General features: G+C 41.7%; 2 protein-coding genes across 2 annotated transcripts; one reads left to right on the forward strand and one right to left on the reverse strand.

Annotated features, from left to right (window-relative positions):
* The first annotated feature begins 511 nt into the window (after positions 1-511).
* On the forward strand, positions 512-6,680 carry maf1b (MAF1 homolog, negative regulator of RNA polymerase III b). Its single transcript, XM_053412195.1, has 8 exons — positions 512-1,046; positions 2,189-2,277; positions 4,326-4,457; positions 4,561-4,723; positions 4,810-4,931; positions 5,026-5,145; positions 5,404-5,493; positions 5,586-6,680. Exons 2-8 carry the CDS (start codon positions 2,195-2,197, stop codon positions 5,608-5,610), a joined length of 735 nt encoding a protein of 244 aa, XP_053268170.1. The 5' UTR covers positions 512-1,046; positions 2,189-2,194; the 3' UTR covers positions 5,611-6,680.
* Positions 6,681-6,896: 216 nt separating this feature from the next.
* Positions 6,897-13,573, reverse strand: arl8 (ADP-ribosylation factor-like 8). The gene is made up of 6 exons (XM_053412196.1): positions 13,151-13,573; positions 10,988-11,048; positions 10,753-10,900; positions 9,504-9,587; positions 9,199-9,350; positions 6,897-8,525 (listed from the first exon to the last, which is right to left on the reverse strand). The coding sequence occupies exons 1-6, from the start codon at positions 13,194-13,196 to the stop codon at positions 8,477-8,479; spliced, it is 540 nt and encodes a 179-aa protein (XP_053268171.1). The 5' UTR covers positions 13,197-13,573; the 3' UTR covers positions 6,897-8,476.
* Between the last annotated feature and the right edge of the window lie 347 nt (positions 13,574-13,920).

Genomic DNA, 13,920 nt, shown 5'->3' on the forward strand with positions numbered 1-13,920 from the left:
TGAAATATGTAAAAAATGACCTTTTACGCATAACTATGATCAAACGATGGCAACGTTTTTAGATGTTTATAGATACACAAATATGTATATTTTATTGATAGTATCATAATTATTGTTATTATTGTTATTATTCCTTTAACGAAATGCAACCAAAACAATTAACAGTGTCCATTTGAGAACCGTAAAGAGAGGGAGGAGATAGCATATAGATTATATACATACATATAAAAGGATTATGTGCAAAATGACCTTCAACACATTCATATGTATAAACAATGTGAATGTTTTCCTTTATAATCACAGATAGATAAGTAAATATTTGTATTATTGTTATTATCTATTGTCTAAAACCACAACAGTGTTTCTACAGCGACGTCCCGTGACATTTGCCAAAGCCCCATCCAATCACACGACTCGTTCTTTATACGGACAGGTCGCAAAACCAATCAGGACGCGGTGTTGGTTTCAAAGTGGGTGTATTCGGGAGCGGGCGTATATAAACGAGAGGGGGCAGGGCTCTAACAGCACAGTCGATCCCGTTGTTTTGATGAGGAAGGGCCCTGCGACGCTTTCAAGAAACCGTGACCCACTTCCACCTTCTCCCCACAAACAGGAGCTCGTCCGCGGCCACTTTGTTCAGATCGAGTCGCTGAGAGACGGAGCGACTTGATCCAGCAGATTGCCCCGCGCTGTGAACCGGGAGAGGGATGCCGCTGCAGACAGACTCCGACGGACGCAGTCGCTCTCTGGATTTAATGTCGTCGCACTTAATCGGGACGAGTAGTTTCTGTATAAATTTAAAAAGCCCCAGTATAACGCATACTCGACCGAGTGCTCCCGGAAGATGCTCCGACGCGAACTAAACGCTACCCGTGTGAAGTGAAGATCTCCCGAGAAGCTAACCGCTAACTTAGCCGCTAACGCTAGCTGGTCCGACAGAACGCAGGAGGGTCGCTAATCTCTCTCTCTGTCCCCCGGGAAGAAGACGCCTGTGTGCGGGTTGGCCTGTGTTGTTTTACCGCTGAGCTGGAAATAAACACCTCTCGGTGAGTAAACTGTGTTTTCTTTTTTTTTTTTTTAAAGAACGAAGTAAACCAGGAAGAGGGTTTGTTAAGTAGTGGGGGAGGGGCGGGTATCCTATGTTTGACCCCATGGGGGCGCTGTTACACAACCCTGCTACTCATGTTGACAGCTGTATAATTTGTTTAGTCTCTGAATTTATTTGTTCACCATTACAAGTAGTTATGAAAAAAGTACAAAGTATAAGTGTGATACAATGTTTACATATTATTATTAAAACATCACCTTTTTAACAAGGTAATTCAAGGATTAATCGACTTAATGTTTCATATCAATGTAAAGACACAAAAGGTCAGATTGTTAACGAACCCAAAGTATATGTTATATGATAAAACACAAAAATTGAAAAATACATCAATACTATACAAAACTTTTATTTTCTATATCTTCGCTGTGAATGCATTTAATCATTCAGTATTTCTGGTATACCCAAAATAACTTGTTTTTGATCATCACAAATCCTTATTCGCGTTTTTCCTTTCTTACTTTAAAAACAAACGTAAATTTTGTATTTCTACATGAATGCAATCACACAAATAGGATGTTTCCATTACGGAACACCTACCATTCATTTCACCCAGCTGATTTTGCACATCTTATGCATGTAACTCTTATTTTACAATCCATTATTAGTGGATAAAGAGGAATATGTCCAATGCTAACTAGCCACATTAAGAACAGGATGGAGGAAAAGGAGGAGGTATTGATTCTGATTCTGAAATCTCTGATCAGAGGAACAAACTGGAGTTGTGGGTTTGTCTTGGAATCCAGCTCTGCTAAATGGAGAATGCTCCTTTGATGACATTGAAAACTCATCTTCTATATCAATATATCGAAGGAGCCTTCTCTTAAATGAGGGAAGAATAATCTTTGAAAGATTACATAAAAAAAACACGAGTCAACTAAGGGTTAAAACACTTAGTTGCTATTCTTTTTAAACGTACATTGTGTTTACTTTTGCAAGGTGATTAAAAAAACAATATTTCTCTCTGAGAATTGGATGAATAACTAAAGTCATGTACAAGTATCTCAAATTTGTAAATGTGGAATTAAAAGTCTTTATTTTTTTGTTTATGTTTGACTGACAATCTTATATTTTGTTTTTCAGGCAACAATGAAACTGTTGGAGAACTCCATCTTTGAAGCTCTCAGCTCCCAGCTGTGTGTGGAAACAGGAGAGTCTCGCATCCTTGGCAGGTGAGAAGTCACATGATTTAAGCTTATTAAACGTACTTGTGGTAATTACAGATTGTATTCGTTTTCCAGGTACAAAGGAAATAGCTGAAAATATGATTCAGTTCATCTTAGTAAATATGGAGAAAAAGTTAAATCTCTCACTTAAAATGAAACCTTTTCATGTTCTTGTTTTTCATGTACTTCGTGCTTATCGCTGTTTACACGATAGAAGATTAAATATCGTGATCCTTGACTGAGAGAACTAGTATTTGTAAATCGCTTGTTTGTTTAAGTTTTCCATACAAAGGAAATACTTTGTGTGGTGTTGTGTCATGAAACAAGTGTAGACAGTAGAAAGGTGCGGCTGCAGATCACAGAATCTGTCACGTAAACGAGGGTAGTAGAGCAAACGAGTTCCTGCTCGTTACGCATTATCACGATGACTCACTGTTGAACTAAACTCCCATTTGTAAGACTTGCTCAAAGTTAATCACTGACAGTTTGTGTTTTTTTTTCACTCAGCAAACTGTTAAACATTATGTTTTCAGGTTATGTAAGGGCTTCAGCAGGGCTTGTCCTTACAGTGACAGTGTGGTTATATAAAGGGCAGAGGGCTGGTCTGAGAGCAGAGTTTGGACCGGTGGCTGAAACTGAGCTTCTGTGTCCTTTCACACCCCCCTGTGGCTATTTCGGAGTGTGTTGTGGGGGTTTATAATCATGCACACAGACATATAGCTGTAATACTACATGAAAGCTGAGTTTTGCTGGAGCTGCCAGGACTGCTGGTGTTAAAGCAGCTTAGCCGATTAGTGAGGCAGCCCATCATAGCAGCAGGAATCACAGGCTGCACACTTTAACTAAAAATGTACCTTCCAGAGATGAACATTTGCATTAGCGGCACAAGTAAACAAAAGCAAACTGTGATCATAAACTGTATTTGTGCTGCGCTTCAGAAAAATGCATAAAAGTTGAAAGTATATAGGTCATGCTCTGAATAAAGGTTTATTGTAGAAAAACAGCATAATAAGGTAAGCGATGAAGGGTGCATGATAAGATAATGCAACAACAGCTATATATAGATGTATACAAAAATAAAATATATAAGAAAGCCTCTGTTATATTTGTTTTTCAGAAGGCAACGGTTGTTATTCCTATTTTAGTTGATCGTGCCCCCCCCAGCTGCAGTATCTGTCCTGTCATGATTGCTCAGCCGCTCGGTCAGCTGTGTTGTGGGTGGAAAACCAGGGCAGATATTTCCACTACCGTGTCCTCTGCCACCGGTGTCCCTATAATTAGACCGGCTGGGCCAGAGAAGTACTTCTTGAGTCTGTGTGTCTAAAGTTGCACAACCTTTGCGCTTGCATAACCCCCGAGTGTGCGGGGGAAGATAAACAACTGCACACCGTGTGCTCTGCTTGCATATCAGTGTACAGAGCCGTCTGAACCCGAGACATGAGCGAGCACGCAGGATATTTGGCACCGTCTTGTTCTTGTCAGGTGTTTGTGCAGATTTGGCTTCTGGGGCGAGATATGTTCGGGTTATGTCAGGGTATGTTGTCAAGCAAGGTGACGCGTTATGCAGATCTTTAGGCAAGTTTATAATGTCAATAACAAGCTGGATCTGATGTTCACATTTTCCCTTTGTATCGATATTTTGTCAAATAATACAGTTACAATCATTGTATACACACATGTGAGAATTGAGTATTATTTAGTATTTATTTCCATGAAATTATTATTTTGCTTGGAGAATCTTTTCTTTTTATAACATCACCATTGGCAAAAGAATTTAGGCTTAACGGACACACCAATTACATTAGAAAATAATCAATAGAACTCATCTAATCAAAAGTTTTGCATCATAATATATATTTTAGTCTTTTGTTAAGGGTTTATTTTTATTAAAATCATTCAGAAGTGAATGAGAAACCATTTAAATGCCTCCATGTGTTGTGTGAGAGTGATGAAGCCGGAATGATAAGTGAATCTGTCTTTAGGGATTCAGGTTGGATTTTAATTCCCCATTATTATTGTCACTTAATTTAAAATGCATCCTTTCTGCTCCACAGGATTGAGAGCTACTCCTGTAAAATGGCAGGAGATGATAAACATATGTTCAAGCAGTTTTGCCAGGAGGGGGAGCCACACGTCCTGGAGGCTCTTTCCCCCCCTCAGTCCACCAGCACCACCAGCCCTTCACAGTGAGTACTGCAGCCCACAGCCAATCGGAGCAGTGAAGGAGAGAGAGAGAGAGAGAGAGAATCGGTGCTTGGACATTAACAATGATTTTTGTTTTCTGTCCAGATTTGGGAAGAGCAGTGAAGATGGAGAAAATCCTCTGAGTGACAAGTGTTGCAGGAAGACTATCTTCTACCTCATCACCACGCTCAACGAGTCGTTCAGACCGGACTACGACTTCAGTGCGGCGCGGGCCGACGAGTTCAGCCGGGAGCCGAGTGTGAACTGGGTCAGTGGGAAGCAGATCTTATATCTTAACCATCAGAGGGAAAACCAGCTTTGTGAAATACTAATTGGAATGTCATTTCCCTGCAGGTGGCTAATGCAGTAAACAGCAGCTTGATCTCAGCCGTGGGCGAAGAGTTCAACTCTGTGGGGCCGGAGCTGTGGAATGCCATCGACCAGGAAATTAACCTGCAAAGCTGTGACATTTACAGGTAGGAATGTGTAGCAGGTGATTCATGCTGCTGAAAATCCCCTTGGGTTCCCGAAAGACCTTTTTAAATATTCTTTCCTTATTTTCGTTCGTAGCTACAACCCCGATCTGGACTCCGATCCTTTCGGTGAAGAGGGGAGTCTCTGGTCCTTCAACTATTTCTTCTACAACAAGAAGCTCAAGAGGATTGTTTTCCTCACGTATCGCTCCGTCAGGTCAGCAACACCCAGTCAATCGTTTCATCCTCTTAACATCAGATTCTGTGTCTTGATAGTTAGATTTTTAAAAAGCAGCTAACTCAACACCTCACATGATTCTTAGACAATGTTATTAGGCAGCCATAAAGTGTTACTAGTTGAGATTAAGTTCAAGAAAACAAATAACTTAGATGTATGTTGGGATGTTTAGAAAGGAGTAAACCAACCGATGAGATTCTCGTCCAGGTGTCTGATCTGAATCTTTGCTTTCTGCAGCGTCCTGAGTGGATATGGTCGTGATTGTCTCGACAACGAGCTGGACATGGAGCTGGACGATGAGGAAATGGACGGTTTCACTGAGGACAGGTCAGAATCGTGTTCACCTACTGAAGCGACACTTTTTCACAGGTTGTATTGGAAGAATGTCTCACCTGTCATTTCTTTTTTGTAAATCTCAGGTGCCCCAGAGCGCTCTGCGTGTGAATTCTCCCAGATGATGCACCTCTGCGAAAGATTATTTGCTCTTCTCCCATCCCCCCCTGCTTCATCACTCCATCCTACCTTCTTTTTTTTTGTGTTAGTTTTGGGGGTTTTTGCTGCCTCTCCCCAAGCCGTCTTCCCATTCTAGATAAATGCATGTTTGAAGCCTTCTCTTTGGCTGGCAGTGAACTATGAACCGTGATGTGGTGGACTTTTTTCTTTTAAAGAAACCCCACAGTAACCTAAAGCTCCTTCATTCAGCGGTGTTTTTTGGACCCGAAGCTCCAGGCCCAAGAAAAACATTGACACACACACTCGGGGCTCCTACACACTCGCCATGTTTCCACTTCATGGACGTTTGAGAAGAAGGTCTTGTTTTATGGAATCTCCCAAGGCGGACTGCGAGCGAGAAGTTTCTCGCAAATGATGTCAGAGGACTCCAGGTAACACCAGCACCAATGAGAACTGACAGATTAAAAAGTTTCTAATATTCCAACCTGGCCTCCATTTGATTCCAGTTTGAAGTTGACTGAGCAGCTCGTTTGTTGTTCATCGTTTGCTTGTGTGTTGCTTTTCTGTGTGACAGTGAGAACTCTCTAGCACCGAGTTCAAAACACTTCTAACCATTATTACTGCAAACACTCGTCTGTACGTGTTCGACAGGAGGGATCCACCGGGGAAACTATTGTCACCTGAGTCACAGCTTAGAAAACATATCAGCGTTTGACAGATTTGCATTTTTTACCCAGTTTCATATTTTGTATTTCACCTACCTACAGTATTTGATTTTTCATCCTCCTGGTTGACCCTACCGTCTAAATGTCTCGTCTTGCCAGTTGTTTCTTTGCTCATTACCTCAATGCAAAGGCATCATTGAAAAGTGAATGTATAGTTCAATTTAGAAAGGAAAAATACAAAATCTTGACAGAAAAAAAGAATTGCTGTTTTCGGCATTTTTTAGTAATTGAGAAGCTCCTCTTGTCGTTATTTAAAAAGTGGGGAGGAGTTGTGTCTTTTCTTGACTGCTTTTTCTTGGCTGGTATCGATGTGAATAAACTGGTATTTGAATCAGATCTGACTGTTCCTTGTCTTGGGCAATTAATCAAGCGTTAACTATTTTCACAAACTCATCTGTCTCATGAAGATCCCATATATTTTTTTGAGAAACTAGATAATACAAATTTAAGTAATCTTGTATTAGCACCAACACCTTCTTCCCGGATCTGTGCGACTTCTACCAAGCTGTAGAACTCTTGTTTGTGTAATTAAGACAAGTGTGGAAACAACTCTAAAGTTCAAAACAAACTTTTAATGAAAACAAAACTGAGATACAGTACATGACCCAGACTTTACATCACCACACTGACAGTATAAGATCAGTTCCCTTGCTTTGTGAGATCAAGGTAAATATTTCTGTAAACCTTAATGCTGCCGTAAAGAGTCTGGGGGCTGCCTAGTTCACCCGTTTCCTGTTAGTATAAAAATACTTTGTCTCACGACCATTGCTAAGATACTGTTAGACACTCATATCCAGACCAAGATCTTTTCAAGTTCTCTGTTTTGGTTCAAACGTATGCACCTCCTCTCTTTTTTGTCCACTATGGAACTCGGTTGCAAAGTGACACGTGCATAGATCTGTTAGCAAGTTCAAGGAATTCTTACACAGCCTCAAAAAGGATAAACATGGGTTGAGAAAAGAAGACAAATCATAAACCAGCTGTCAGATTCATACACACACTTGCACCAGCTTAGTTAAGGCTGAGGATTGAGATATAACTATATGATGGCCAAATGTTGATTTCAGATCATCTTAATGCTACAAACCACGTGAGTAGCAGCTTCTTTGTGGCACCTTATCGATGGCGGCTGTTCTGATCCCTTTAATAAAGTATAAAACACTTGAAGAGGAGTACAGGCCAAAATGGCAGCAGAAAATAAATGTTTATATTAGGATGCAGTGGATCAGCCACGCACACTAGTGGAGCACCGATGATTAATACAAAACAGGTCGAGACCCCAACCTGCAAAGAGCAACAAAACAGCTCAGGCTATAAAATCGATAAAATTAAATAAAAATCATGATACATCACTGATAAGTGTTAAAATTTAAAAATACTGTTATTAAAACAGAGCTTGGTACTTGCGTTTGGAATCACATTACAGCCATTGCATGATTTTCTCATTTAATTTAACAGCTGAAGTCATTTCCATTTGTCCCTTGGGTTCGATGGAGGACACACGCTGCATGCCCACACTTTGATTTGGCTTCATGACACACGAGGCTCGACATGGATAAAAAGGGAGTTTGTCCTTCATCACGACACCAGAAGGGTCGAGTGTGAGGGTAACCACCAACAGTGTAGCTTATGAAACTGAAATTAAATGTAACAGATGTTGAGAACAAAGAATAATGGAGACTAAAGTGTAATACACCCGATGAGCTCTGTGCAGAACTCAGTGCTACCACCACCACCACATGTGGTTTACAATACTGCTTCTAAACCCTGTGCTTGTCCTATGAAATTTAACATGAACAAACTTCTATAGAGGGAAAAAAAAAGAGCTGCATCACATTTTCCACTCATTGTAACATTAATGGCTGAAATGATGGTGTTTGTAACATGATATGTATGTAGTGTAAGGGTCCGGTGCAGGACACCCCCCGGTCTGAAGTGACGTCTCCTCCTCCTTCACCGTAAAACCAGGTCAGTTCATAGGTTCTGTCTGTTCCGTTGTAACAGACGTGTCAGTTCAGCCACACTGTGCGGTCCGCAGAGGTCAAGGTCCAAAGGTGTCATTATAAAATAAAAAAGTAACTATTAGCCAGCTGTGGTGCAGGTAGTCAGGCCGTCCATGGTTGAGGGAGGGGCTATCTGAGTCCGGCTCTGGAGGTCATCCACTCCAGACCTTGGCATAAACTGGAAAAACAAAGATGTTGGAAATATAAACAATGGGTCGATCGAGTTACAAGATTGTTATGGGCTCCAAACTCAACAGGGTTAGTGAAACCTGGTGGTTTGAAACACTCCCAGCAGCCGAAGTGCTTCAAATGTGTGGAATAAAGTTCAAGATGCCGACATTTTACATATCAAAAGGCCTGAGATACATGTTCGTTTTACATTATTAGCAGATTCTCCACACTTTACCCTTTATTTTTATTACTTGGTATCAAGTAGAAAAGTTCCCATGTCTTTCTGCACGAATCATATTTCTCCTCTTTTCTTACTTAAATACATGATCCCTGAGCACTGTGTATTCTTCATTTAGCAAACACAAGGATGAAACATGACTCAATATATTACTATAAAGCGGTAACCAATTCTAGTCCACTACTCCTACACATTGATAACCAGTAGCCATGTAAAAAGTCTATCTATCATTGGTATCATGAGCCATACTAATAATGATGTGTCCCTCAGAAGATGGATTTAAAACATCTGCACAGTTATTATCTGGCAGCTGGAGGCTTGGGATCATAAGAAGCTGATAGAACTTCATCTGTCGAATCCTTGAGTTAATTAACATTCTGCTAACCGTGCACACACATCACTGCCTGCTGCAGTTAACACAAGACGCCCAGATGTGTCTTACCCCTCTCCTGTGAGTGCACAGCAGGACTGGATGTGCCAGGGGTGGTCTTTGATGGAGCTCAGGCTGAGGTATTTGGAGATCTCCGCCGCAGACATGCAGTCCTTCATATCCTGCTTGTTGGCAAATATCAGCACAGCTGCTTTCCGCAGGTCCTGAGAGAGAGAGAGAGAGAGGACGGAGAACAATGAAACCACAACCTCCCGCTCTCCGACACATCAACACAATGTAGCTGCGTGTGGGAGGGTCAGCGGAAAAACCAACAGCCATGACAAAAACAGAGCAGTTTGCTACAATGAGAGCTTTACCTCATGAGCCAACATCCTGTAGAGCTCCTCCTTAGAGATGGCCAGCCTCTCTCGGTCCGTGCTGTCCACCACCAGGATGATGAACTGCATTGTGGGATGCAGAAATCACAGTGAGTGACCTCTTTTTCAAAAGACTTTTACAGCAATGAAATGCAACACGGCGGGGGGGCAGTTCCAGGCCCAGAGCCTCACAATGGACACTGATGACTGCTCTGCTAACAGCCCGTTCACAATGACAGAGAGCGACCCTGCGTGACAAAAGACTAAAGCCACGTCCATTCTGTGACGTGAGGGACGCCACTTTGACCACAGCTCGGGAAGAAGACACTTTGTTTTACGAGGACACGAGTGGAAACGTGTTATCCAACATGAATGTGACCCAGATCAGCACCAGGGGTGAACACGGGTTACTATAGTAACTGCAGAGCTACTGGAAACTCTCATTGAAAGTCTTATGTAATAGAAGTTTATGGTTTCTGGACCAGTCACTCATTAATTCTACAGTTATTCATTTCAAACATGCTTGAAGGGTAAACAAGTTTAATGTGTTAAATTGCATCTGTAATTGCACTGGTGGAGTGTAATGAAGTTCTGGATAGAAAAGCAGTATCTGCTAGAAAAAGAAAAAACATAACAACAAATTTGCGATAAAAATTCAAAGAATGCTCATCACAATGTTCTTAAGTTGATAATTTTTCTATGAATCAACTAATTGTTGCAGCCTTAGAAAATCTGAAACATTCATTAAAATAGGAAGGAATAAGAATTTCTTTTAAATACTATATAAATAAGTAATCGATTATTGAATAATGATTTCACATCTAGTTGAATCAGAAGTGTGACAGAGAGTTGAGGAGTCTGGTCCTTTGTGAATAGGGTGAAACGTGACCGACAGACCTATGGTCAAATACAGGTTAAACTCTTCGTGTGTAAAATAAATAAATAAGATGTGATGCCGTGAGACGAGAGTAAAAAAAGTTCAACCGGTATTTCAAATGTTTTCAAAAGACCTCCCACACATCTGCCACAACTCCAGCTCCTCCTCCCAAAGACCGTGCAGGCGCTGACCCCAGCTTTACTTTCCAGGCCGGCCCCTTTGTGAAAGTGTGACCTCTGACTTGGGCGGCTCCTGCTGCCGTCTGTGCTCTGAACAAACACACCAGCTGCCGCACTCGGGAAGAAAAGGGCTGCCGGACCGTGCTACAGTCCCCCCCCCCCCTAGTCTACGACTCAAGCTTGTGCTGCTCACCTCTGTGTTGGAGTAGTAGGTGTTCCAGGAGGACCGGAGGGACTCCTGTCCTCCGATGTCCCACATCAGGAAGTGTGTGTTCTTCACCACTATTTCCTCCACGTTGCTTCCGATGGTGGGAGACGTGTGGACCACCTCGTTCATCAGGCTTTGTACGACAGAATCATTAAGTTAGGGTTTGGTTTGTTTAGATGCAGAAAACTAAACTAAACTATGCAGAAGTCAAACTACTTACAATTGGTAGAGTATAGTGGTTTTCCCGGCGTTGTCTAGTCCAACTATGATCACTTTGTGCTCTGAAAAAACAGTAACAGTGCGTCAACAGAGTTTCTGCAGGTTTCAACAAGTTCAATTTAAAGAATTTTGAAGACTGAAGTATGAAGTTTAAATAAAGATATGGTGAAACAGCAAAGGGGAGGATAACCCTCTGAACTCTACGTTATCTGGAGAACTAAAGACAGAAACAGAGGGGATCTATGGTCTTTCCCAGAGCCAAGCAAAGTGGGCTGAGATCAATTCTGATCGCCTCAAATATCAGTTCCATTTGTAGATTTACAATCTTCTAATATCTGTATCATTGAGAAAGAACTACAATACACAGAATCACAATCTGCATGCAACCAAAACAGAGAGAAAAACAAAACAAATAAAGCATGATAAAGTAGCGATGAATTTGAGATTATAGTCTTCTGACTTCAATAGGATATAATTATCAAAAGAAAACATTTTATGAATCATCTTCATGGCCCGTCACTATCAAAACAAGATGTGGCACATAGATAAGACCGTAAAGTACAATGCATTCATGGCTTTAAAACGGAGGTTTCTTTTCTTTCTTCCTTTTCCAAAACACGCTGACCTGGTTTTTCCCAAGAGCCGCTGAACCTACAGTAAATTGCTGTTCATAAAAGCCGCAGGCAGGGCTTTGAGGAGTGTGAAGCAGGAGAACACCACAAACTAAACGCAGAAGCAGGGCTCACAGGCATGTGCGAAAATATCCCACTTTGGTGTTTGGACCTTTCTGGCCTGTCTGAGGCCTCTGGCTGCCAGAGAGGAAGGAAGTCTGGTCAGAGGGCTTTGCAGTTCTGTCTGTCTTTGTGCAGAACACTGGGTGATACGCGTCTATTGCTTCCTTGAAGAGGAGCTGCCCTGTGACGAGCCCGACAAGACAACTCAACTGGAGCGTCACTATTTACCTTCATACTACTCTCTGCCTGACAAGTAAACACAAACCACTGAGTAGAAACCACAATCTATTGGTCTAAGGAAAACATTTTTTCTAAGTAATACAAATCTAAATATACAACAGCTAAAGAGATTCTTTCAAACACGTTGCCTTTGTCCTCCATTATAAAATAACACTTGAAAACATGTTGTAAATAGCTTTCAGAATAAAAGAAAACAATAAACCTTAATTCAAGGTCTGTATCTGCAAGGACCCGGGCTCCCGGTTTGATTGGCTGCTGCTTTGGTAATTACGTAGAGTTGATTATATGTTCTAAGCTACCAGCATTTCTCCCACTACTTCACACCCTGCTGTAATCCTCCTGCTCTGTCCCAATGATCCCACCAGGACGTTACATGGGACAAAGTAGTTAAGAGAAGAAGGAGATAGATGAAAATAAAAACCTCTGGATTAAATTAAGGCTTTTACACATTTTATTACAATTTTTTTTTTATTTAAAGCAAGAGAAGCACCGTACCAGATTTAACTACTATCTTACTTCCATTAGACACCAATTTAACTAATGAACTTTCAAAATACAAATCATTTAAAAAAGCCAATAATAGATCCAAACATATATTTGAACGTAGTTTTTATTTCCCCGAATGTGAGGATCTGATACTTTTCTTTTGTCACTGAAATATGACTAAAATATAAAAATGAATATTCAGGAGAAAGTTTTTGTCGCACTAGTAAACTTCAATCATTCCATTCAACACTGTGTAAACCAGTAGTGTTCCTCACTCTCTCTCAAGTTTATTACGCTTGTTTATTTAACTTGTGACTCAATATAAACGAAGCTGACGCTAAAACAACTCCCTTCTTTGTTAATCACCGCTCAGCTGATCCAGTTGTTTTCAACTTGCTCAAAGGAGAAAAACAGGCTGTTTACAGTAAACACGGGTTTCAGAGAGTCGAGGGAAACAGACAGTAAACAGTGTGTGGCTCTAGAAAGTGACTGAAAGCTGATTGACAGCCTGGTGAAGCCTCACAGTGATGAACTAGCTGCCGGTGGAGTTGTGTTAATCTGTTTGTTTTGAGCCGCCTCGCGTTTCTCCTCCGTCTGTTATTGGGGCTGGAGCTGCTCACTCGGAGCTAACGGGCTAGCAGCCTCTCGTCACCCCGGGTTTGAGCAGCTAGCGGCGCGGGTTAACGAGCCGCAACAACACCCACCTTGGTTGCAGAAGAAGCTCCACAGTTTGGCGAATATGAGGCCCATGGTTGAGGTTGTGTGTCCGTCCTGAAGCACAGCAGCGGTGGCGGTAGGAGCAGCAGCAGCAGCAGCGAGCCTCCTCTCAGCTCCGCACCGTACGATCCGTGGCTGGGCTGCGGCTAGCGGCTAGCATTAGCTGGATGCTCTCTTGTCCGCACAACACCTCGCCGACCGTCTCAGCGCGGACTCCATGCGGCCCCGCGACAAGAAGAACCCCGGACCGAGGCGGGGATCGAACAGTGTGAGGCGGCACAGGAGCAGTGAGCTGTTATTCACTGTTTTAACGATGTTGCTCGATCCTCCATTAAAGCCACATCCACAGCTCCGTGTTGTCTCTGCCTCGCTCGGCTCCCTCTGCCCGTTAACTGCTGCTGCTGGAGGTGTTAAGGTGAAAAGCGCCACCCACGGCCATTTGTATTGTATTCCGGTGTACGTCATGACGTTTTTTTTTTATAAACGGGTGTAAATCTACAATATTACACCACAAACTAATCCTCTTTTCTTTTGTGTTCTTCTGTTTCTTTACATATTTTAAAATACACCATTATTATGATTACAATATATCCATGTTTAGATAGATATACATACACACATACTTCAAACTCAATCTATGATTTTCGTGGTAGTTCAGGTGTCTTTTTCTAAACTTGGAGAAAAGAGTTTAGCTTTTTTAAACTGCTGTTATGCTGTCATAATGTTGTCATTAAATGTAATTTATTGCTCTTTTAAT

This window comes from Pleuronectes platessa, chromosome 20, assembly GCF_947347685.1.
Source record: "Pleuronectes platessa chromosome 20, fPlePla1.1, whole genome shotgun sequence".
NCBI lineage: Eukaryota > Metazoa > Chordata > Actinopteri > Pleuronectiformes > Pleuronectidae > Pleuronectes > Pleuronectes platessa.